Below are 23834 nucleotides of genomic sequence, written 5' to 3'. Positions count from 1 at the left end.
TATTACTTATTTTAATGTTTTTTTCCTCAAGCAGCACAAAGAAGAAGAAGAAATAAAATCCCTTTTAAGCTGAAAAAGATGACAGAAAGTCAGACATAAATCAAATAGTTAGGAAACAATTCGATCGTTTACCGCACCTTTCGATGAATAACCTTAGTTGAAAACTTCTGTCATCGGTCATTTAATCCCCAGAATAATCATGTCCCAATCATACGGTTCTCAAGTTCAGTTCACTAATTCTGTCTGGTCACAACAGGTTACAGCTAACTGGCAGAAAAGATTATCATTTCTGTTTTGTGAACGCTTTAGCAAGTTACACTATATATTAAATGTACTTTTGCGTTTCTAAAAAGCATGGCCAGCGCCCGGGCTTATATTTCAAAGGATATAATAAGTCTATTTTTTCCTGTGATTTATGTATTCCTCAACCTGTCTACTTTGTTCCTGCAATTCCTTTCTCCGTTTCTTCTGTTCGCTCTCCCATTTGTTCAAATCCTCTGTAGAAAGCAGCATTTTTTGCGCCCAGCGCACCGTGGACACGATGAGAAACAGCGCCGCCTGCAGGACGTGTCTGACAGCGGCACTCAGAGTCGACACGACAGCCAGGAACTGTCCGAGCGACTGCCAGAACAAAAACACTCCTTCCAGATAACGAACAACGACCTTGCTAAAATACCGGAAAAGATACCGGACGCGATCTTGATCGGTATAACATCGAGATAAATGTTCATTAAAATGATAAAAATATAGGTCGACAGAAATATTCCAAGCAATTTTAGCAAGGTGTTGAGTGGCATGGCGCAGGTGTAACAGCACCAGGTACAGCTGACACACGGATGTGGCCACCTCATGGAGAGCTAAACGACACTCCTGAATAGCTTTTGCTGTGATTGAGAAGAAAACACACATGCTGTCAGAAAAAAATAACAAAAGGTTTATAATAGGCCCCAATGTATTGCTTTGATAAAAAAAAAAGTAATTTACCATCAATGAAAAAAATAATCCAAACAACCAACAGAATCCACATTTTGATGATGACTGCGGTCTTACTGACGGTCTCTTCGTGAATAATGAAACAAAACACTGGTTCTCTGTGTGCTTAGTGACACAGCTTTTGTCACCATAAGGTGGCAGCAGTGTCATTTACTCAAGTTTATAATCACAAAAATATTTTTATGATCAACATGTCAGTCAGTCAGTCAACCTTCCACAGGTTTAAAAGACATGCTGTCTGAAAACTCAAGGGTGGATTTCTTAAATTGAGTTGGAATTTTTGTATTGTCACCAATTTATACTCTAAAATGGCTGGGTTAAAAACAAGTCGATTGGCAAAAGTAAATGTTGGACAGAACACATGCTGGATTAAAGTATCCCAACAGGTTAGGTTGCACAAAATATGGGGCTCCAGTTATGCTAAAAACAAGTCGACTGCTTTGTGCTTTTGTACTATACATGGAACCTCATAATAAGGAACGAGACGACATCAAGGACGACAGAATAAGGCCCTGCTCAGACAGTTTTTTTGCAGTGAGAGGTGCCTTCTTTTAATTATTTTCTGTTGTCAGTGAGCATTTTGCCCGCTGCTTATTCGCCCTGGGCACCTCGCGTTTTTGCAGGAGCGCTCTGAAAGTAAAAAAAATCAAGTCTGAGCAGAAAAACGCCCGACGTCATTCGCGTTTTTTTCATTGTTCAATCGAATGGATGGAGAGGCGGGCCTTCTGTTGTGGTGAGGAAAGTTTACAGTTGCTTAAAAAGTCCGGAGACTGCAATAATTGGAGGGGAAACATTTGATGTCTGTTGCGGGTAACTCAGAGCTGTATTTTTTAAGGTTTCTGCTAATATGACAGTTTACTTAACAGCAAAAAACTTTTTTTAGAGCACTATAATTCTTGGATTTGACTGACAGGACAGCTCTTTTGGTTGTTGCCTAGCAACATAATAAAAAGACAGCACACTGCTCTATTTTTTAAAAGTCACCAGAAAAGGCAGGGCGGTGCGTCTCGCGTTTTCAGACCTAGAAAACACGTTCGGTGTGATCGGGGCCTGAGACGACATTAAGGACTACAGAACAAGACGACAGTAGGGACGACAGAATAAGACAACATTAAAGGGGTCCTATTATGCTCTTTTACAAGATCTTTATTTTATTTAGGGGGTGCACTATAACATGCTCTCATGCTTTGTGGTTCGAAAAACGCATAATTTTTCACATAATTTACATTATTACAATGGCTTTCTCCCCAGGCTAGCACAAATGGCTCGATTATTTCCGGGTTCCATCTTCCGAAAAACCAAATCTATTGTGATTGGTTAGCAGTCCCATTGCGTTGCAATTGGCCAACAGCTTCAGTACTGCCCCTTCACAAAACAATATTTTTGTCCATATAGTGTATGTACAAGCTACAAGACATGCGTTTTTGGCTCAAGGTCTGCATTTAAAGTCACTCCAGAGATGTTCAACTGAGATTAGGACTTTGCTTACTGCAGACCAGTCAAGTTCTTCCACACTGACTGAATTAACCATTTCTTTTTGAGCCTTGCCTTATACACAGAGGCATTGTCATGTTGGATTATAAAAGGGTCCCGCCCAACTGTTGCTATAACAAAATTAGAAACACACAATCCCCTAAAATATCAGTTTATGCTTAAACATTCAGATTTGTACTCATGGAAATTTCTGAAGTAGCCGAACCTGTTCATTAGAAGGGGGTGTCCCAATACTTTTGGCAATATAGTGTATATTAAGAAGATCTGTAGTTAGCAGATCTTCTTAAACTTTTACAGCACCTTTAAAGTAGTTATTCAAAAATTTAAAAAAATCTGTAATAATCTACTCACCAGTAACGAAAATGTCCCAATACCCAATTACATTTGAAATTTTCTTCCCCCAAATAATCACTTGATCAAGTTAATACAGGTCTGAATGATTAATTTATGAATCAGATAGTTCCATATCTCAAGTTCAACTCACTGATTCATTGATCTGGTCATAACGGTTTACAGCTCATTGGCAGGTGGGATTTGTAGGGAATAAATGTTGATTTGTTTTTCATACAAACCTATTGTACCTCTTTAGGAGCTACTTTATGGTGCCTTCGTGAAAGCTTTAGTAAATATAAAATAAATAAATGTTTGCGTTCCATGGTGCGTAAATTGTGACAGAAATGAACTGTCCCTTTAAGGAATTGTCAACAATGTTTTTAGAGAATGTATGGTTCAGCAGCATTTAGGTATTCAACATGTTCCAAATTTGGCGACATAACCTAAAAACTAGGGGGGTATTTGTATTTCTAGAGGTGGTCTCGGTCCTGTTCCGGTCCTGGGGGGTCCCCCTCGGTGGAGATTGGGAAGGTGGGTGGACACAACAACAAGGACTGAAGTAGCCGGGCCAGGCCCCCGCGGGCCCACTCGTGGTGCCAAAACTGACCTGTTTTCTTCGTTTCTGTAATTCCTCTCTCCGTTTCTCCTGTTCTCTCGCCCATTCATCCTTGTCTGTAGAGAAAAGTAGCCACGGTTGCGTCCAGCGCGCCATGGATAAAATGAAAAACAGCACCCCCCGCAGGACGTGTCTGACAACGACACACAGAGTTGACACAATTGCGAGCAACTCTGCAAAAGACTCCAAAAGCAAACACACTCCTTCCAGAAAATTAACAATGACTTTCATAAAACACTTCAGTAAACTTTCTTCAGCACATAATGTTTTGAAAACATCCCAAGCTTTGGCGAAGTGTTCAGCGGCATAGCGTAGTGGTAACAACGCCAGATATACCTGCGACACGACTGTCGCCACCGCATGAAGAACCAAACGACACTCGTTAATGGTTTTCTCTGTGAATAAGAGAAAAAAAATCACACAGATGTTACTGTTGGTACTTACGCTATATCTCAGAGTAAACAATAAAATGAACAGAGGAATATGTAGCCTACTATTGCTCTATCAGTGCCTGACAGATAATAAAAAAAAAACTAAAATATTTACCATCCATGAAAAAAATAATCCAAATAACCACCAGAATCCACATATTGAAACTTGACTGTGATCCTCAGACATGAATGTGGAATGACAGTCGGTTCAGGAGAAATGAAACTGAGCACACATCACATCCATACAACACTGTATCTACAGAAACATCAGATAAGAGCAATTAAAAAACTTGTTATCAGAGTTGATGAGGCAGTAAATCTTACATGAATATTTTTTCACTGTGAAATTTGAACTCACTTATGGTTACCATATGGTGCTAGCAGAGCTGTTACTAAAGCTCATGGGCCCTGAGACAATATTTCCAGTTGTTACTTAGTGTGTGTGTGGGTGCATTTTTCTAACATGATTATTATGGTACTAGCATGTTATTAGTATGATTAGGATGTTATTATTACTATTTTTTTTTCTAAAATATTTTTACTATTTAAAATAACTGTTTTCAATTTGAATATATTTTAAAATGTAATTTATTCCTGTGATTTCAAAGTTGAATTTTTAGCATCATTACTCCAGTCACACGATCCTTTAGAAATCATTCTAATATTCTGATTTGCTGCTCATGAATTATTATATTATTACGTTAAAAACAGGTTTGTTTGATGAATATAAAGTTCAGAAAAACAGGATTTATCTGAAATAGAACTCTGTTGTAATATTATAAATGTATCAGTCATCACTTTTGATCAATTTAAAACATCCTTGCTAAATAAAATTATAAATTTCTATAATTTCGTTCCAAAAAAATTATAACAAATAAATTTACTGACTTCAAGCTTTTGAATGATATAGTAAATAATGCTTTTAATTTCTGATAAATGCTGATCTTTGGATCTTTCTATTCATCTAAGAATCCTGAAAAAAAATCTAAACTTTAAATATTGATAATAATAATATAAGAATAAATATTTGAACAGCAAATCAGCTGCAAAATTTAGATTTGATCACAGGAATAAATTACATTTTAAAATGTATTCAAATAGAAAACAGTTATTTTAAATAGTAAAAAAATATTTCAAAATTTTGTCAGTCTCTTCTGTACTTTGAATCGAATTAAGCAGGTTTGTTGAACGGAAGAAACTTGTTTTAAATATTAAAAATCTTACTGTTCACAAACTTTTGACTGGTAGTGTATACCTGATATTATGTCTTTTATAGGCCGGAGAAATTTTAAGGTGGCATGTTTGACAGACATAAAAATCTCTTTCTCCCAAACACTGAGCCCTTCTACGCAGCATTTGGGAACAGAGACACTGTGAGACACTGTGAGTAAACGCAGACAGACGATGAGATTGCAAGAAATGCATTTATGCAGTATAATATTAGATAATTGTTCAGCATGTTAGCCATTTTAAAAATATTTATTGCTAACTCATTTGCATATCTAATAAAGATGCCTGTAGGTGATCTGTATGATGTGTAGGTTTGTAATCACCCTGTTTTTTCTGTCTGTAGGATGTTTTCTCCTATAAGGAGGTGGGTGTTCCCTTAAACAGAATCTTCACTGTCAATCCTAAAGGAGAACTGATCCAGGAACATGCAAAAACCAACATCTCATCGTAACTTTCAAATTAAGTTTTTAATGTTCACCAAGGCTGCATTTATTTTAATCAAAAATCCCAAAAATGTAATTTATTCTTGTAATGCAAAGCTGAATTTTCAGCATCATTACTCTAGTCTTCAGTGTCACATGATCCTTCAGAAATCAGTCTAATATGCTGATTTATTATCAATGTTGAAAACAGTTGTGCTGCTTAATGTTTTGTTGGAACCTGCAATACTCTTTTTATGATTCTTTAATAAATAAAAAGTTAAAAAGACCAGCATTTATTTAAAATAAAAAGCTTTTGTAACAATATAAACTATTTAAAAGTTTGTGGTCAGTACATTTTTCTTTTCTTTTTTTGAAAGAAATCAATACAGAGATGGACCAAAATGAACTCTTAAAACTTACTGCCAGATTCTGGAAAATATATTTTTTAAAGAGTGCTACGGTGGTCATGCTTTAACTTTGCAAATTGCAGTATTGCATTAGAATTGCATCCTTCTCATGGGCATTTAATAGTTTTTGACTTTTCAGTCTGAGGTAAATCTCTTTTTTGGCTCATTTTATCTGTAAAAGGAAATGTGCCTAATAATTCTGCACACCTGAATATAAGGAGTTTTTCACTTCCAGCCTTCATGGACAATTATATATCACTCATAAATAATTAAATACAAAATGAATAGTAGTTATTAAGATTGATGTGGTTTGGAATTGGTCAAATGTGCTTGGAAAAAAATATGACCACAATATCAACGTGCCTAATAATTATGCACACAGTGTATAGAGGTTTTGCACTTGCATCATGGCATGGCCATATTGGCAATACTCAAATGTAAACAACAGCTTGGATTGCATGGTTAATGTACCACTGAATACGTTTTTTTGTTCATTTATGCTGTCTAAACCATGAAAAAAACATATGGAAGCTGTTAAATTAAATAGAAAATGACTTAGGAAGCAGGAAATGGCGCAATAGTTTGACAAACAAGCAGTAATAATTAAGATATCAGCCTAATATTTGTCTGGAAATTATCAGAAAAACACAAATGTTGTCAAAATTCTTGCACTGGAAATACACTAGTGTTCCTGGAAACATTGCATTGTTTTAAAAAGAGCTGAACTGTCATGCTACTGATAAATGTATTTAAGTTAGCTGCATTGAGTCAACTGTGCTTTACCTGTGCAGGTACATGCGTCTAGGTGAGGTGGTGGATCACATCTTCCCGCTCCTGAAGCGCAGAGGATCATGTGATTTCCCCTGCAGTGACATCTTCAGCCAGTTCACCTTCTGGAGAGAACAGCTCCCCCTGGTGGACGGACAGATAGTGAACACCACTCGCTGAACAGCTGCACTGAACATCACATAAACTGCACAGAGTACAGAAAGACAAGCTGACAAACCAAAACAATCAGTGCAATTATATGAAAATCACACACAAAATACATGTGTGGCTCTGGACCTCTGAAAAAAACTGCACTTTCTTTCAAAGAAGTCTTCACATGACCGTGATTTGGAGTATATTATTGATAGTAGATTTGTAAAAATTAGATTTTATGTTGGTATATTTGGACTTTTTCAGTTTTGATTGTGGCAATCACAAGGTTTTGTGTTAAAAAGCATCTGTTACTGTACTGCAGGAACAATCTGTCATATCAGGATAGTTACAAACTGTTAGTTTGTTGATATAAATTTCAACACATTTATATGTGTTAAAGTCAGACTGAATGTTACTGAATAATGTCACATAATTTATGTCCAGGTCAATTTTCACCACAAAATCAATCATTTGCATAATGTATTTTTGCACTGTGACAATTAAACATCTTTATTTATTATTTTTTATTACAGTTAGCACAACTTAAGTTTAAAATTTGCAAAATACACTTGACCCAGACATTTCTTTTTCTGAGATTTACTCATTCTCAGGGAAATAAACGCAGTAATGCTTTAGGTTTGTATGAGAAAATATAGAAAATGTTATATTTCTTTATTTTAGACTTGGAAATGACTGATCTCTCACTTGGTAACGTTTTGCAGGTGTGCTAAGTATTATTATTTCTGTTTATTTAAAAGCGGTCATATCACAGCTGTATTCTGATATTCCTGGCTTTATGTGTTTTTTAACCACCACTTTATGTTACTGAAGAATAGTATGCTGTCATATTTTCTTATGAATTGATAATCATAAACCCTGTTTGGGTTTATTCCATTTTAAATAGGGCAATTTACATATTTATTATCTGAGACAGACTCAGTATAAAAATATGCTGAATGTGTAGCATGATGCTGTTGATATAACTTTTTGCCTTTTATTGAAAATGATTTTCAGCCATTAGTTTCAAAGAAAGAAATGATTGTATTGATTGAAGTGTTTGATTATCTGATATTCTTTCAGTGAAAGAGCAGTAGATCAGATTAGGATCAGAAAATTCATCTGTTTTGCTCTTCAATAAAACTATAACAAATATACTGGTGTTCAGATTTAATGCTTCAGTTTCTCTAATTTATCCATGAATTAATATATCAGGGTTATGGACAGTAAATGTTAATCACTTTTCAGTTTATACTGGTGCTGAAATTATTCAACATATGATTATAATGCCTTGAAACACAAACTATGATCTGCTAAAACAGGTTTGAAGCTCATCATTCATTGTAATTTTTTAATTAAAATTATGTTTTAATTAAAAAAATATATATAATGTTTAACATATTATTTTATTGAAATCTGTTAAATGTGATAATCTATGACAGAGATTGATTAAAGGTAACAGGTTACGCGACTGGAGGCGTTCCCGCGGTGCGCGCGCTCATTGGTGCACGAGCTTCGGTCCGAGTGTCGGTCGGTTTATTTGGCTCGGAGTCGGACTTCACATCAGAGGAGAGGAGAGGAGAGGAGAGGAGAGGAGAGGAGAGGAGAAAAGAAAAGAAAAGAAAAGAAAAGAACAGAACACCCGCTGCTTCTGTATGGGACATGGAGTCACTGGTATGAACATGATCTCTCTGTTGTTTAGGTATCTTTGTTTTACTATTTGCTTCGAGCGCGTTTTAAAATAAGGAGTGTAGTACTAGTGAGCGACACAATGTGACGACCCAAAAAAAAACTAACGTTATATCGCTTTAGCTATAATGAACGAAGAACGCTTAAAGTGTCCACAGCTTCGGTGTTTATAATGGCTAACTAATTTTAACTAGCTTTGCAGTATGAAAACGGTGAGAGAAGTGTTTTCGTTTTACTTTTTGTTTCGCTTTCTTTATTAAAAAAAACCCCCAAACAAAACAAAAAAACAGAAAAATAAACAGTAAACGTAAACTTCTTTTTTTATAATAACTTTCTGAATTCAAATGATATGTTTATATAATTCAGGTAAATCTATTGGCAACCCTTTTCAGAAGTTATAGTTAAAATTATAGTCAAAGACAAGTCCCTTTAAGGCATTCTAAAGTCTTTGTTATACTCTCTAGTTGCTAGCTAGATTTCACATCTACATAAACAAAAAGCTCTTTTCTTTATTCAAAGTTCATCTAAACAGTATGGGAACTATCCAAAGCTCTGTTCATCCCATAACAGTTAAAAACTGCATCTCTATATTTGTCCTATGAATAATCTTAAGATGTAAATTTATTGCTGTTTTTGTTAACCTGGCAACACTTCCCTTAATAATATTTTTAATACAAACAAAACATGGCAACCACAAATTAACCATGGTTTTGCTACACTAATCATAGTTTAACCATAGTATTTGTAGTAAAACGGTGGTTATACAAATCATGCCTAAAACAACAACAACAACAACAAAAACATTGTTACTACACTTTTACTATAACAAAACCATGGTTCATTTTCTTAAGGGATTTATATCTGTGTACTTTCATTTTTGTTTTTCTAACTGCCTTAATGGTTTGGATTTTGTACTGTTTAATAAAAAAGAAAGAAAATCCCGCTCCGAAGTCCCAGTCTGAATCAAATGATTTGCAAACCTGCTCTGAAGTCCCAAACTGAAACAAATGATTTGTGAACCCGCTCCGAAGTCCCAATCTGAATCAAATGATTTGTGATCCGCAGTCCGAAGTCCCAGTTGTAACGGTTCTGCGTGCTGGACGGACGAGACGTGAGACAGGATAACAAACAACAATTTTTAATATAGATCTTCAAGTGTAACAAGCAGGAATTTCCTGTAGACATCAACAAAGACCGACAGAGATCTCAAGATACAGACAGACTTATAAAGGAAAACTTATAATTACAGACAGGTTAAGGAGATCATGACAAACGAGGGCTAAACCAAATCACACAGATCAATGGGGGAAGACAAGGGGAGAAACCAATGACCAAAACAGACATGAAATGTGACACCAGTCTGGATCAAATGAATTGCGAACCCGCTCCGAAGTCCCAGTCTGAATCAAATGATTTGTGATCCGCATTTCGAAGTGCCAATCTGAATCAAATGATTTGCGATCCGCACTTCGAAGTCCCAGTCTCGATCAAATGATTTGCGAACCCGCTCCGACGTCCCAATCTGAATCAAATGATTTGTGATCCGCATTTCGAAGTGCCAATCTGAATCAAATGATTTGCGAACCCGCTCCGAAGTCCCAGTCTGAATCAAATGATTTGTGATCCGCATTTCGAAGTGCCAATCTGAATCAAATGATTTGCGATCCGCACTTCGAAGTCCCAGTCTCGATCAAATGATTTGCGAACCCGCTCCGACGTCCCAATCTGAATCAAATGATTTGTGATCCGCATTTCGAAGTGCCAATCTGAATCAAATGATTTGTGAACCTGCTCCGAAGTCCCAATCTGAATCAAATGATTTGTGATCCGCATTTCGAAGTCCCAGTCTGGATCAAATAAATTGCGAACCCGCTCCGAAGTCCAAATCTGAATCAAATGATTTGTGAACCCGCTCCGAAGTCCAAATCTGAATCAAATGATTTGCAAACCTGCTTTGAAGTTCCGAACTGAATCAACTGATTCATGATCCGTGCGCCAAAGTCCTGATCTGAATCAAAAGATTTGTGATTTACGCTCTGGAGTCCTGATCTAAATCAAAAGACTCTTGAATCCGCTCTGAAGTCCCGATCTGAATCAAATGATTCGCGATATGCACTCCGAAGTCCCAAATTGAATAATAATTCACAAACCCATTCTGAAGTTCTGGTCTGAATCATCAGGTCTAGCCTAAATCAAATGATACGGAATAGGATCTGATTCACGTACCATCATTTCAGACAATGCATTCAATTAAGTGAGTCATTTATACTGGAACCAACGGATTTAAACTCGACTAGCAAAAAAACAGATCAAAAGAGCCATTCATTTTCGAATTTCGCCATTGCTTGTAAAGTTTTTAAAAAGCACATAGAGATGGGACGTGAGCACGAGAGCTTTTTTAAACTCCAAATCAATTAAACCATTGCGTCGCAAAATGATTTCACTGTTTTGAAGCATTTGAGTTTGAGTCTACTTAAACTTATTATGGGGCGTGGCCTAATGGTTAGAGAGTCAGACTTATAACCCAAAGGTTGTGGGTTCGAGTCTCAGGTATATGAAAACTTATTTTTGGCCATTCAAATACGCAAACTGTACATAACCTAAATGCTTTTGATACTGTTTATGAGTGAACTATTTAGTTTTCTTTTTTCTAAAACATGTTTGGTGTCTACTTAAACCTGTTTAGGTAATTTTCACGGGGGCAGCCGTGGCCTAATGGTTAGAGAGTCGGACTTGTAACCCAAAGGTTGCAGGTTCGAGTCTCAGGTCCGGCAGGGATTGTAGGTGGGGGAGTGAATGTACAGCACTCTCTCCACCCTCAATACCACGGCTGAGGTGAGTCCCTTGAGCAAGGCACCGATCCCCCAACTGCTCCCCGGGCGCCGCAGCAATGGCTGCCCACTAGGCATGGGCCGGTATAAGATTCTGACGGTATGATAACCTTGGATAAAAATATCACGGTTTCACGGTATTACGGTATTGTAATCACTGCTCTACAATGTTACATTTAAATGTCTGGGTAAAAAAAACAACCTTTTTTTCCCCAAACGGATTACAGTATATTTTATTTTAGGAAACATATAGAACATTTTGTAACATGGAACAGAAGGCAAAATAATTAAAATAAATAATTGAATCTTCTTAATTAAATTAAATTGCAGTCACTTGTGTTAAAGGTGCCCCGTGTAATATTTAAGATGATCTCTAGACAGTGGTGCAATAACTATGTTTTCAGGGGTGCATAAAGACCTTAATTAACCATTATGTTTTTATTAACATAGAATCAGCTTGCGAAAAAAACACTGACACAATGATGAACAAGTAATATTCACAATAACATAGTTTTATTGAATGATAAAGTTAATATAATTCCTTAAATTACATTTTAAAAGAAATCTCACTATTCGTTGCTGTCAAAAAAAAGGTGAGATTTAAATCCTGTATCGGCTTCCGTAGTTCTGTAAAGGGAGGGGTGAGCGGTACTCTGCTGCAATTCACAATCTCGCCGCTAGATGCCACAAAACCTACACACTGCACCTTTAACGTGACAGAAGGCTTAAAAGCAAAGACGTGATTTCACTTTAACTTAATTGTTGTGCTAAAGTTCACAGAAACGTAAAATTAGTACATATAGTCTGCTATTCCCCACTCTGTGTTGTGGGGGTTCAACTCCTTTGGCCGTCCTGAACTTATATTACTGCTGAATCTCACTGACTGTGGATCACGTGCACAAACACAGACACGCGCCTGAGCACTAACCGGTGGGGGAGGGGCTGCATTGTTTTCTCTGCAGGGACGCACACACACAACCTAGTAGGGAGTCCTGCGCTTTCACTTTGACACAGAAAATGCGCATATCGTAGGAACGGTATAACTTTTTTTGTTTCCGGTTTTGAAACCGTGACTTTTTCAAACCGCGGTAAACCTTGAAACCGGTTATCATCCCATGCCTACTGCCCACTGCTCCGGGTGTGTGTTCACGGTGTGTGTGTGTTCACTACTGTGTGTGTGCACTTGGATGGGTTAAATGCAGAGCACAAATTCCTTGTATGGGTCACCATACTTGGCCTCACTCACCCCCTTTCCTTTTCCTTTCCTTTCTCGAAATTCATGTTTTATTTTGGTAGTATAAAATTAAGATGTAATTAAAATGTAACATAACCTAGAAGCAACCAAAATTCCATTTTGCATTTGCTGTTTTGATACGATTTTTGCATGAACTATTTAAATTTCTGCTTTATTGAATGTGTATTAGAGTGCTGACAATGCAGAACCTGATGGCTTCTTTGACATTCTGGAGGAGAGGAGGCGGAGCAGTGACTTAAGCCACGCCTTCCGCACCTTTACCCCTCAGCCATACCGCGGGGCCACGCCCATCTCAGCTGCCGAACTCAACAGGATGGTGCTTGAATCACAGTACCTGAGCTACATCATACAGGAGGTGAGAGAAAGTGATGCTTATTAAAATGTGTCATTAAATGTGTCATTAAAAAAGTGATGCTTATTAAAATGTCATGCTAGATTTTTACCAGTCTTCTCGCTCAAACAGATCATGGATGAGTCTGATAAACCACGAAAGGCGCTTTTAGAGGAGGCGTCTATGCTGCTAGATGAGATGAGTCAAAACCTTCAGCTGGGATTCATTCGTCTTCTGGGCTTCGCAATGAGCAAAGTTTTTAAGAGCATCTTCAGATCTATACATGTTAATGAGGATGGACTCACACGGGTTAGAGTTATTCTGTTCTTTAAAAATACATACTCTTTAAAAGTAAAAATTCACTGAATTCTGTCTTCATTCAGCTCCAGCAAGCCATTCAGGAGTATCCCGTCATCCTGATGCCCAATCACAGGAGCTACATGGACTTCCTGGTTGTGTCTTATATCATGTTCACTTATGACCTCTCCATCCCCGTCATTGCAGCTGGAATTCGCAAGTATCTACTGATTTTTAGTGTCATTGTAGGTTACTTCAGTACATTTTAAAATGCACCAGGTAATGACCTTCTGACAAATATGTAAAATGCTAAATAACTAAATAACTTTTGCAACTTGTATTTAGGCTGTGGTAGTAAATTACTCACATCTCTCCAAATCTGTCCATTTTATTTCTCTTACAGCTCTGATGGGGATGAAGCTGATTGGTGAGATATTGCGGCGATCAGGAGCGTTTTTTATCCGTCGTGCCATTGGCTCATACAAGCTTTACTGGGCGGTGCTGTCTGAGTACGTTACAACCATTGTGCGGGTGAGAAATTAGTCTATTTAGGTTATTTTTCTAGAAATTATTGTATGCTACCATTAAAAAGTGTGAGGTTGGTACCAAGACTGCATCTTTCATTACAAATACAGGAAAAACATTATTGTTGTGAAATAATATTACAGCTTCAAATAACTGTTTTTTATTTGAATATATTTTAAGATGTAATTTATTCCTGTGACGCAAAGCTGAATTATTAGCATCATTACTCCAGTCTTCAGTCACATGATCCTTCAGAAGTCATTCTAATATGCTGATTTGCTGCTCAAGAAACATTTTTTTATTATTATCAATGAATAAAATGATTGAAAGAACTATAGTGTTCTGCACCCACTAGTGAAAAAATATAAAATATTATATTTGGTGTCTGATTAATTTTTGGTTTGACTGTATATGGAAATAGCCATCTTATATTGCTCTACAAAAATGCTTATTTAGCCCCAAAAATATAATCAGCGCTGCTACTCACAGTAGTTGTTTTTCTCCAGACAGGTTATGCTCCATTAGAGTTTTATGTTGAAGGATTACGCAGCAGAACGCTGAAATCTCTCACACCAAAACTAGGTAAGCTTAAGTTTAAGATGTAAGTTTAAGCTGTAAATGGGGTTCTAAAGTTGTGTTTGGATCCTCACAGGAATGATGCACATGGTGCTGGAGCCCTTTTTTAAAGGAGAGGTGTTTGACATCAGTCTGGTGCCCATCAGCATCAGTTACGAGCGCGTGTTGGAGGAGTCTGTCCTTGCTCATGAGCTGCTGGGTGTGCCTAAACCCAAAGAGACCACATGGGTACAGTCTGTGAAAATGCATTGTAAAATATGAAGGGATGAACCTGGTTCTGAGCTCTTGCTGTGCATCTGCAGGCTTTGCTGAAGGCCAGGACTGTGCTGAAGGAGGATTACGGCAGCATGCATGTGTGCTTTGGCAACCCTGTGTCAGTCAGAGACCTGGTGAAGGGAAAAATAAACCACAGACTGTACAATCTGGTACCCAGGTAATTATTGTAGTTAACTAAACCTAAAACTACAAAAAACTTTCGTTACTTGAAATAAAATGTGTTAATTGCAATAAAAAATGTAAACTGAAAATGATTTTATTTCAGCTAGCTGCCTATTTATGAATAAAATAAAGTAAAACTGAAATAAAAACTAATAAAATCGATAGAAACATAAAAAACTAAACAAGATTACAACAAAAACATAACAAAAAACAATAAATGAACTAAAATGAAAACAGAAAATGTCAAAATAAAAACTAATTCAAAATATTAATATAAATGTGCTGTCAAATGATTAATCCTGATTAATCGCATCCAAAATTAAAGTTTTTGTTTGCATAATATGTGTACAGTCGTGGCCAAAAGTTTTGAGAATGACACAAATATTAGTTTTCACAAAGTTTGCTGCTAAACTGCTTTTAGATCTTTGTTTCAGTTGTTTCTGTGATGTACTGAAATATAATTACAAGCACTTCATACGTTTCAAAGGCTTTTATCGACAATTACATGACATTTATGCAAAGAGTCAGTATTTGCAGTGGTGGCCCTTCTTTTTCAGGACCTCTGCAATTCGACTGGGCATGCTCTCAATCAACTTCTGGGCCAAATCCTGACTGATAGCAACCCATTCTTTCATAATCACTTCTTGGTGTTTGTCAGAATTAGTGGGTTTTTGTTTGTCCACCCGCCTCTTGAGGATTGACCACAAGTTCTCAATGGGATTAAGATCTGGGGAGTTTCCAGTCCATGGACCCAAAATTTCAATGTTTTGGTCTCCGAGCCACTTAGTTATCACTTTTGCCTTATGGCACGGTGCTCCATCGTGCTGGAAAATGCATTGTTCTTCACCAAACTGTTGTTGGATTGTTGGAAGAAGTTGCTGTTGGAGGGTGTTTTGGTACCATTCTTTATTCATGGCTGTAATTTTTGGCAAAATTGTGAGTGAGCCCACTCCCTTGGATGAGAAGCAACCCCACATGAATGGTCTCAGGATGCTTTACTGTTGGCATGACACAGGACTGATGGTAGTGCTCACCTTTTCTTCTCCGGACAAGCTTTTTTCCAGATGCCCCAAACAATCGGAAAGAGGCTTCATCAGAGAATATGACTTTGCCCCAGTCCTCAGCAGTCCATTTTTTGCAGAATATCAATCTGCAAAAAATGCCACACTTTTGCAGAATATCAATTTGTCCCTGATGTTTTTTTTTTGGAGAGAAGTGGCTTCTTTGCTGCCTTCTTGACACCAGGCCATCTTCTAAGAGTCTTGGCCTCACTGTGCGTTCAGATGCGCTCACACCTGCCTGCTGCCATTCCTGAACAAGCTCTGCACTGGTGGCACTCCGATCCCGCAGCTGAATCCTCTTTAGGAGACCATCCTGGCACTTACTGGACTTTCTTGGACGCCCTGAAGCCTTCTTAACAAGAATTGAACCTCTTTCCTTGAAGTTCTTGATGATCATATAAATTGTTGATTTAGGTACAATCTCCTTGCCTGTGAAGACATTTTTATGCAACACAATGGTGGCTGCACGCGTTTCTTTGCAGGTCACCATGGTTAACAATGGAAGAACAATGATTTCAAGCATCACCCTCCTTTTAACATGTAAGTCTGCCATTCTAACCCAATCAGCCTGACATAATGATCTCCAGCCTTGTGCTCGTCAACATTCTCACCTGAGTTAACAAGACGATTACTGAAATGATCTCAGCAGGTCCTTTAATGACAGCAGTGAAATGCAGTGGAAAGTTTTTTTTCGGGATTAAGTTAATTTTCATGGCAAAGAAGGACTATGCAATTCATCTGATCACTCTTCATAACATCCTGGAGTATATGCAAATTGCTATTATAAAAACTTGGGACAGCTAGTGATGGAACAAGACTTGATTGATTTCTTTTAGGATATAGACATTGAACTTACTGTGTACTCTGAACTGTCTGCCACTGCTGTTTCCTGTCAGCCCCTCAGCTCACCATCTGTGTGGTGGATTCACCGCAGGTCTGCCAGTCTACATCATGGCTGGAGGACCCCTCGTCTTCACCTCCAGCCTCAGTGTCCTGGACTCCGCAGGGGCTCCACCGTCCCTCCAGCTCCGCCTTAGTCGGTCATCGTCCTGCCTTCACCTCAGGACCCAATCCTCCGACTGCGCCATGTCTCTCCGTCCCACCCACTGGGTCTCACCTGGCTCCTCCTGCGCCAGATCCCTCTTGTCTCCTTGGCTCCTCCCTCTGTCATCGCCTCCCTGGACTTTTCTGTTTCCTCATTGGCTCCTCCCTCCATCTGATCCACCCTGGAACCTGCTGATCATCCTCCTCTCGGGAGTCCGTCCTCCGCTGAAACCCCCCCTAGAGACTTTGTGTTTAGTTTTTTTTTTTCCTTTGGTTGGCGCAAGGTCGCGCCTACCGGGATGGGGGTGTAATGTCACACCCTTGGACTGTTTGGTTTCTCCCTTTGCCCATTTTGGTTCTTCCTGCCCATTAGCTTCATTCATATCACCTGTCCTTTATACGTTTGTTTGATTTCTGAGTGTCTTTGTCCAGCTACAATGTTACCTACATGTTCAAATCTCCTTGTCTGTTTGTTACCCTGCCTGAGGATTTATTAAAGACTTTGCATTTTATTCTACGTCATGTTGCGCTTTCCTACACGTGTCGTGACAGGTTGAAATAATGTTATATTGTCATTCAGTGTAACAAAATAAAAAAAATCTAACAGACAAATGGGCAAAACCTAGGATAGTGGTTAATTTTAAAAATCTACAATTACAACTGTATTTGGGGTGAAAGTAATTCATCTTTTAATATGTCATAAATTGATTTTTGTTGTAAATATGCCTGACAAGATGTATTTTGGTATTTTTGGTATGTATTTTTTTCTCAGAAAAACAAAAATTAACTAAATACAAAAATTAAATTAAACAGAAAACTGTGCATATACATATATTATGTAAACAAAATTACATTTGATTAATTACATTCAAATTAAGATTTTATTTACATAATATATGTGGGTATTGTGTATATTTATTGTGTATATATAAAAACACATGCATGTATAAATTTAAGAAAAAAATTGTTATGTTTATATATAATATAAATTATATGAATATAAATTTATACATGAAAATAGAATTATTTTCAAAATATATACTGTATGTGTGTATTTATATATAAATAATAAATATACACAATATAAATAAATGTAAACAAAAACTTTTATTTTGGATGTGATAAATCGCAATTAATGAATTTGAATTTAATTTTAATTCTTACATTTAATTTAATTAATTTTTTTATTCTGCTTTTATTTATTTTTAATTGCTTTGTTTACATTTTTGAAAGTTAAGAAAGTTAGTAAGTCAAAAACTGCATTTGATTTGCTGCTCAAAAAACATTTATTATTACGTTGAAAACTGCAAGTCGAATAGTGTATAATGTTACAAAAGCTTTTAATTTCAGATAAATGTTTGTCTTTGGCTTCTAAATGCTGATGTTTCTTAAACAGCAAATCAACATGTTAGAATGATTTCTGAAGGATCACGCGACACTGAAGACTAAAGTAATGATGCTGATTTAGCTTTGCATCACAGGAATAAATTACATTTTAAAATATATTCAAACGGAAAGCAGTTATTTTAAATAGTAAAAATATTTCACTATATTACTGATTTTGCTGTATTTTGGATCAAATAAATGCAGGCTTGGTGAGGAGAAGAGAATTCTTTAAAAAACAGTAAAAATCTTACTGTTCAAAAACACTGGGAGTGTATACAGTATAAAAAAAGAACAGAGAATTTGATGAGAGAATGTCACAAGTGGCAGGGAAAGAGTTAAAAATCATGGCTGATATTAATGCTGCGTTCCAGGCAGGTTTTTTAACTGGTAAATCACCACTTCAAACCACGACTCACGACTTTGTAGCGTTCCAGGCAAGTCACGCCAAACTACCTGGGTACATTTATGAATTATTATTATTTTTATATTATTATTAATTTGATTGCAACGTTATATTGTCCTAAGCTCTATTTTTCCACCGTGTGCCACTTGCATAAACACCGCACGCATTAGGGCTGACTTTGTTGTTTCGTGGGCTATGTTACGTCAGAACTCGTAACTGGGAGTACATTGATCTAGTACGAGTTCACGAGTGGGAAGTCATGGGTTTGACTGCCGTTCCAGTGCACTTTCACTGGTAGAAGCTCGGAAAAACACGGGTTACGGGTTGTCTGGAACCCCTAATAAGTCCCCACACTGCAAGTGCAAGGTCAAGCTGAGTGCATTGCATTGTGGGATACACAGTATTAAACACAGTGTGTGCCGACGCATCCTGGATGTATTTAATGCAAACAGACAATTCACATACTGCACAAAGTATACACACTCCATATCACAGAAGCATTACAAATATTTGCTTAGTTTATCTCATAAAACCTCTGTCTATTTAACAGAGACCTGTCTAGAAAGCCTAATAAGGAGACGCAGGAGTTTATATCAGGTCTTGCCCACAAGATCGTCCGATTGCAAGAGAGAAATGTGGTACTGAGCGTCTGGAACCTGATGGCTGTGGTTCTCCTTCAGAACCTTCAGGGCATCGATTTGGACCTGCTGACCCATAAAACTCTGTGGCTGAGGAGACTCGTCCTGCGGTTTGGAGCTCATCTCAGATGGCCCAGTAAGGATGCATATAGAGAGGACGATCTATAAATAAACGTGGTATCACATTACACTATACTACATAAAAACACAGTCAGCTAGTTCTTTATAGACAGCTTCTGTTGCATGCTGTCAAGGTTTTTTTGACGTACTTTTCAGTTTGAAAAAGAAAAATAATATTTGCACTGATGCACTTACCATGGACATCTAAAGGCAGGATGTTAAAATACAAACCAAAACTGAAGACTGCACTTAAAAATACCAGTGTGATTAAAATCACATATGAACTGTTCAACACAATCAGGGTTGCCAGGTTTTCACAAGAAAACCCAAAAGTAGCCTAACAGGGGGCCCCTCAGTAAAAATTGCATTCCATACCGTTCTTCTTTTTTTTATTTAAAGAGAATATTCCGGATTCTGAGGTGATGTCATCGACCATGAGCCTGCATCACTCAGTAGTGCGCTGTGAGAGGGGGCGTGTCTATTTAGTGGAGGAGGAGGGGCCAGGGCCTGTCACTCAAGAGGAGGGCGTGTTCAGACGTGCTGCTGCTGTGCTCATGTGCGCCTCCTACAGGAATCAAGCAGTACATGTATTCACAAGACCAGCTATGGTGGCGGTCGCAATGACAACAGCTGTGAGCAGTAGGACAGGTGAGTTGCATCACAGGAAGTAACTATGATTTCCACAATGCGGACAGAATCATGGAATCCACTCACAAATTTGATTCTAAGATTGTATTAAATCATAAAATAAAGAAGTCAAAAAGGTTAAAAAACACTAGAAATTCGGTTAGACATACCTTTTTATTATTAACATGTACAATGCCATTCAAACGTTTGGGATCAGATAGATTTTTAATGTTTTTAAAAGACTTTTTTCATGCTTATCAAGGCTGCATTTATTTGATCAATAATACAAAAATAAACAGTAATATTGTGCAATAATCTTGCAATTTAAAATAATGGTTTTCTACTTCAATATATTTTAAAATATAATTTATTCCTGTGATGCAAAGATGAATTTTCAGCATCATTACTCCAGTCTTTAGTGTCATATGATCCTTCAGAAATCATTGCCAAAAGTATCCAAATAATCAGACTCAGGTGTTCCAATCACTTCCATGGCCACAGGTGTATAAAATCAAGCACCTAGGCATGCAGACTGTTTTTACAAACATTTGTGAAAGAATGGGTCGCTCTCAGGAACTCAGTGAATTCCAGCTTGGAAATGTGATTGGATGCCACCTTCAAATTAGCTCAAGAACGGTGCGCAGAGAGCTTCATGGAATGGGTTTCCATGGCCGAGCAGCTGCAAAGCGTTGGATGCAGTGGTGTTCAAAATAGCATTTATTCAAAATAGAAATGTTTTGTAACAATAAACACTGCTGTTTAAAATTTTGGGGTCAGTAAATGTTTTTTTTTTTTTTCATAAATCTTTTTTTTATTCAGCAAGGATGTGTTAAATTGATAAAAAGTCATAGTAAAGACTTATGTTGTTACATTGTTATTCTATTTATTCATCAAAGAATCCTTAAAAGTGAAAAAAACATTGATAATAAATCATGAATAATAGAAAGATTTGTGAAGGATCATGTGACACTGAATACTGGAGTAATGATGCTGAAAATTCAGCATCACAGGAATAAATTACATTGTCTAGTATATTTAAAATTGTAATAATATTTCACAATATTTTTTAAGTATTATTACGTTTATTTTCTGTGTTTTCGATCAAATAGACTTCTTTACTTAAATTACTTAAATGTCTGTTTGTTCTTCAGCCAGAGCTGTCTTAAAGAACAACGATGACTCAAGAACAGTTGGATAAAGCACAAAAATAATTCTTACTCTTTCTATTGTTCTCTTGGCACTTTTTTGTCATTTTTGGAGCTCAACAGCTTCGCTCCCTATTCACTTTAAATGTGAAAAGAGCAGTGTGCTTAAGTTTTGTGTTCCACAGAACGAAGAAGTCAGCTTTAGAATGACATGAGTGTGAACAAATGAATTGTTATTGTCACAAATCTAAACCAAGGTCATTCGGTTTTCTTTCCAGATGACCTCTTTCATCGTTTTAAGTTCCTACTAGAGCTCCTTTCCAATGAGTTTGTTCTAATTCCTGGTCAAGCAGTTCAGGTGAGTCACACTGTTTACATAAAACTCTTAAACAAACACCCGAGTATTAAGACTGTGTATGGCTTAATATAACGTATAAGATGTCTCTTACTGAAATATGTAGTAGAAAACCTATGACAGATTTCCATTGTTTTTAAAAATTCACCTTTTTTTTTTTTTTACTTTATTTTGAGTAACAACTTTGCAAACAATGCAGTGTTATAGTTTAACATGTTAGTCCATCGATTTACATTGACAGTTGTTGAGTCTTCATTATATCAAACATGTTCAGAAGAAAACGAGACATTCAAGTACACCTCATAAAACCACGCAAAATAGGTTAAAATGAATAAAAATAAAGTGTAGGGAGAACAGGGATGACCGAATGTATAGCACATTTTTGAAATATTAAAGGTCATTTTTGAAAAGGCATAAAAGGAGCAGTTTAATATCGGGCGTTCCCTTTAACATATGATATCCATCTAAATGTCCATTTCTCTCTCAGGACTTTGAGGAGGGCTGTTCATTGCTACAGCAGTCTGGTGTAATCGGCCGCTCTGATGAAGAGATCTATGTGAGAGACAACGGCCAAGAAACCATTGTCTTCCTCAGAGCGATTCTGCAGCCTTTCATTGAGAGCTACCAGGTGATTGTTGTCATTTACACAATTGTCCAAGCAGTTCACTCCAATGGCAAAAATGTAAGAATTAAAGGAATAGTTCACAGAATAATTACAATTTGCTGAAAATGTACTCACTCCCAGATTTGGAGAAATCCAGCATTCCATCACTTGCTCACCAATGGATCCTCTGCAGTGAATGGGTGCCGTCAGAATGAGAGTCCGAACAGCTGATAAAAACATCACAATAATCAACAACTAATCCACACCACTCCAGTCCATCAGTTAATGTCTTGTGAAGCAAAAAGATGCATATTTGTAAGAAACAAATGCGTTAAGACATGTTTGACTTCAAACCAGTGCTACAGGCTAAAATAAGAGTCCAAAACTCATAATAACGCTTCCACCAGTGTAAAAGTCAATCTTCTGTTGTTGTCTCGAATCAAAATCCACCAACATATTTGTTTAGAACTGTTTTCGCTTGTAAACTGTGTTTGATCTGTGCATATTTCTTGCCTGATTCAGACGAGATGCCTTTTTCATTGAAGAAAACAATACTATGGTTTAGTCACAAGAGCGATGGACTGGAGTGGTGTGGATTAGTTGTTGATTATTGTGATGTTTTTATCAGCTGTTTGGACTCTCATTCTGACGGCACCCATTCACTGCAGAGGATCCATTGGTGAGCAAGTGATGTAGTGCTACATTTCTCCAAATGTTCCCATGAAGAAACAAACTCATCTACATCTTGTTTGGCCTGAGGATAAGTACATTTTTCCAATTTATTCATTTTTAGCTAAACTATTTGTTATTATAAATGAAGATGTGTGTGTTTAGGTGGTGTTTAGGTACCTGTGTGAAGAGAGTTTGCAGACATTCAGAGAGAAGATGTTTTCGACCAGCATCCGCGGTTTCATCATGAAGCTCCTTATTTCAGGTGTGGTTTATTTCCAGTTGGAGACTTGCTGCAATATCTGTGAAAGAATTTTGTGAATTATATAACAGATTAATGCAATCAGATAATGCTACAATTAAAACTGATTTCCTTCAATCGGTCTCTCTCTCAGGTGAAATTGAGTCATATGAGTGTTTATCGTCTGACCTCCAGAAGAACGTTCTCTCAGCTTTGCTCAGGATGGAGGCTGTGACCAAAATTAAAGTGTAAACAGCTTCAACACACATCTAAGAAATTCAGTGTAAAACTAGAAGTGATTTATTAGCATCAAAAATAATTAGGCTAATTATAACATCATCTCTCTGTTTCTCAGTGATGACCAGGATGAGTTTAGAGTGAATAAATCTGCAGTCAAGAGAATATGGGATATGCTGAGTAAGATTAACAATCTTCTATAGCAATCTTAGGGGTGTTTGTGCTCTATTGTGTAGTGTAATGTTTTGTACTTTGTGTTCTTCATTTCAGGCAAAGGATGGACCCCTCAGATCAGTGTAAATGCCAGCCTGTGATGATGAGAAGACGGCAGCGAATCTTGATACTTGTAGTGCAGAAGTGTTAATGTGTACTGTATGTGTTTTTAGTGTCAAACACAGAACAAATCTGCAGTAGCTGCTCTAGATGAACTTTTATTGCAGTATAGATGATTTAATAGATCATGTAAGAATCATACAGATAATAATAGTATTCAACAGTAAAATTTACATTTTAAGATA

At 37.1% G+C, this 23834-nt stretch overlaps 2 protein-coding genes across 2 annotated transcripts; both read left to right on the top strand.

Moving 5' to 3' along the window:
- The first annotated feature begins 5165 nt into the window (after positions 1–5165).
- Positions 5166–6874, top strand: LOC141348561 (phosphatidate phosphatase LPIN1-like). Its single transcript, XM_073852840.1, has 3 exons — positions 5166–5240; positions 5441–5544; positions 6718–6874. The coding sequence occupies exons 1-3, from the start codon at positions 5166–5168 to the stop codon at positions 6872–6874; spliced, it is 336 nt and encodes a 111-aa protein (XP_073708941.1).
- Positions 6875–8443: 1569 nt separating this feature from the next.
- On the top strand, positions 8444–23834 carry LOC141283520 (dihydroxyacetone phosphate acyltransferase-like). Its single transcript, XM_073816805.1, has 16 exons — positions 8444–8518; positions 12789–12974; positions 13083–13259; positions 13334–13463; positions 13651–13778; positions 14279–14354; positions 14425–14576; positions 14651–14781; positions 19231–19454; positions 19838–20086; positions 21489–21568; positions 22053–22193; positions 23004–23103; positions 23234–23327; positions 23435–23496; positions 23587–23834. The coding sequence occupies exons 1-16, from the start codon at positions 8507–8509 to the stop codon at positions 23628–23630; spliced, it is 1986 nt and encodes a 661-aa protein (XP_073672906.1). The 5' UTR covers positions 8444–8506; the 3' UTR covers positions 23631–23834.

Source organism: Garra rufa, chromosome 13 (genome assembly GCF_049309525.1).
Source record: "Garra rufa chromosome 13, GarRuf1.0, whole genome shotgun sequence".
Classification (NCBI taxonomy): domain Eukaryota; kingdom Metazoa; phylum Chordata; class Actinopteri; order Cypriniformes; family Cyprinidae; genus Garra; species Garra rufa.
The sequence above is the reverse complement of the archived record's forward strand: the minus strand, read 5'-3'. Positions and strand labels throughout refer to the sequence as shown.

Bases quoted from the DNA above. Each gene is read 5' to 3' on its own strand.
- LOC141348561 (XM_073852840.1), top strand. From the start codon at position 5,166: ATGTTTGACAGACATAAAAATCTCTTTCTCCCAAACACTGAGCCCTTC. The intron at 5,241-5,440 runs GTGAGACACTGT...TTCTGTCTGTAG, and splicing joins CATTTGGGAACAGAGACACT to GATGTTTTCTCCTATAAGGA. The intron at 5,545-6,717 runs GTAACTTTCAAA...TTACCTGTGCAG, and splicing joins GCAAAAACCAACATCTCATC to GTACATGCGTCTAGGTGAGG.
- LOC141283520 (XM_073816805.1), top strand. The intron at 14,577-14,650 runs GTACAGTCTGTG...GTGCATCTGCAG, and splicing joins AACCCAAAGAGACCACATGG to GCTTTGCTGAAGGCCAGGAC. The intron at 22,194-23,003 runs GTGATTGTTGTC...GTGTGTGTTTAG, and splicing joins CTTTCATTGAGAGCTACCAG to GTGGTGTTTAGGTACCTGTG.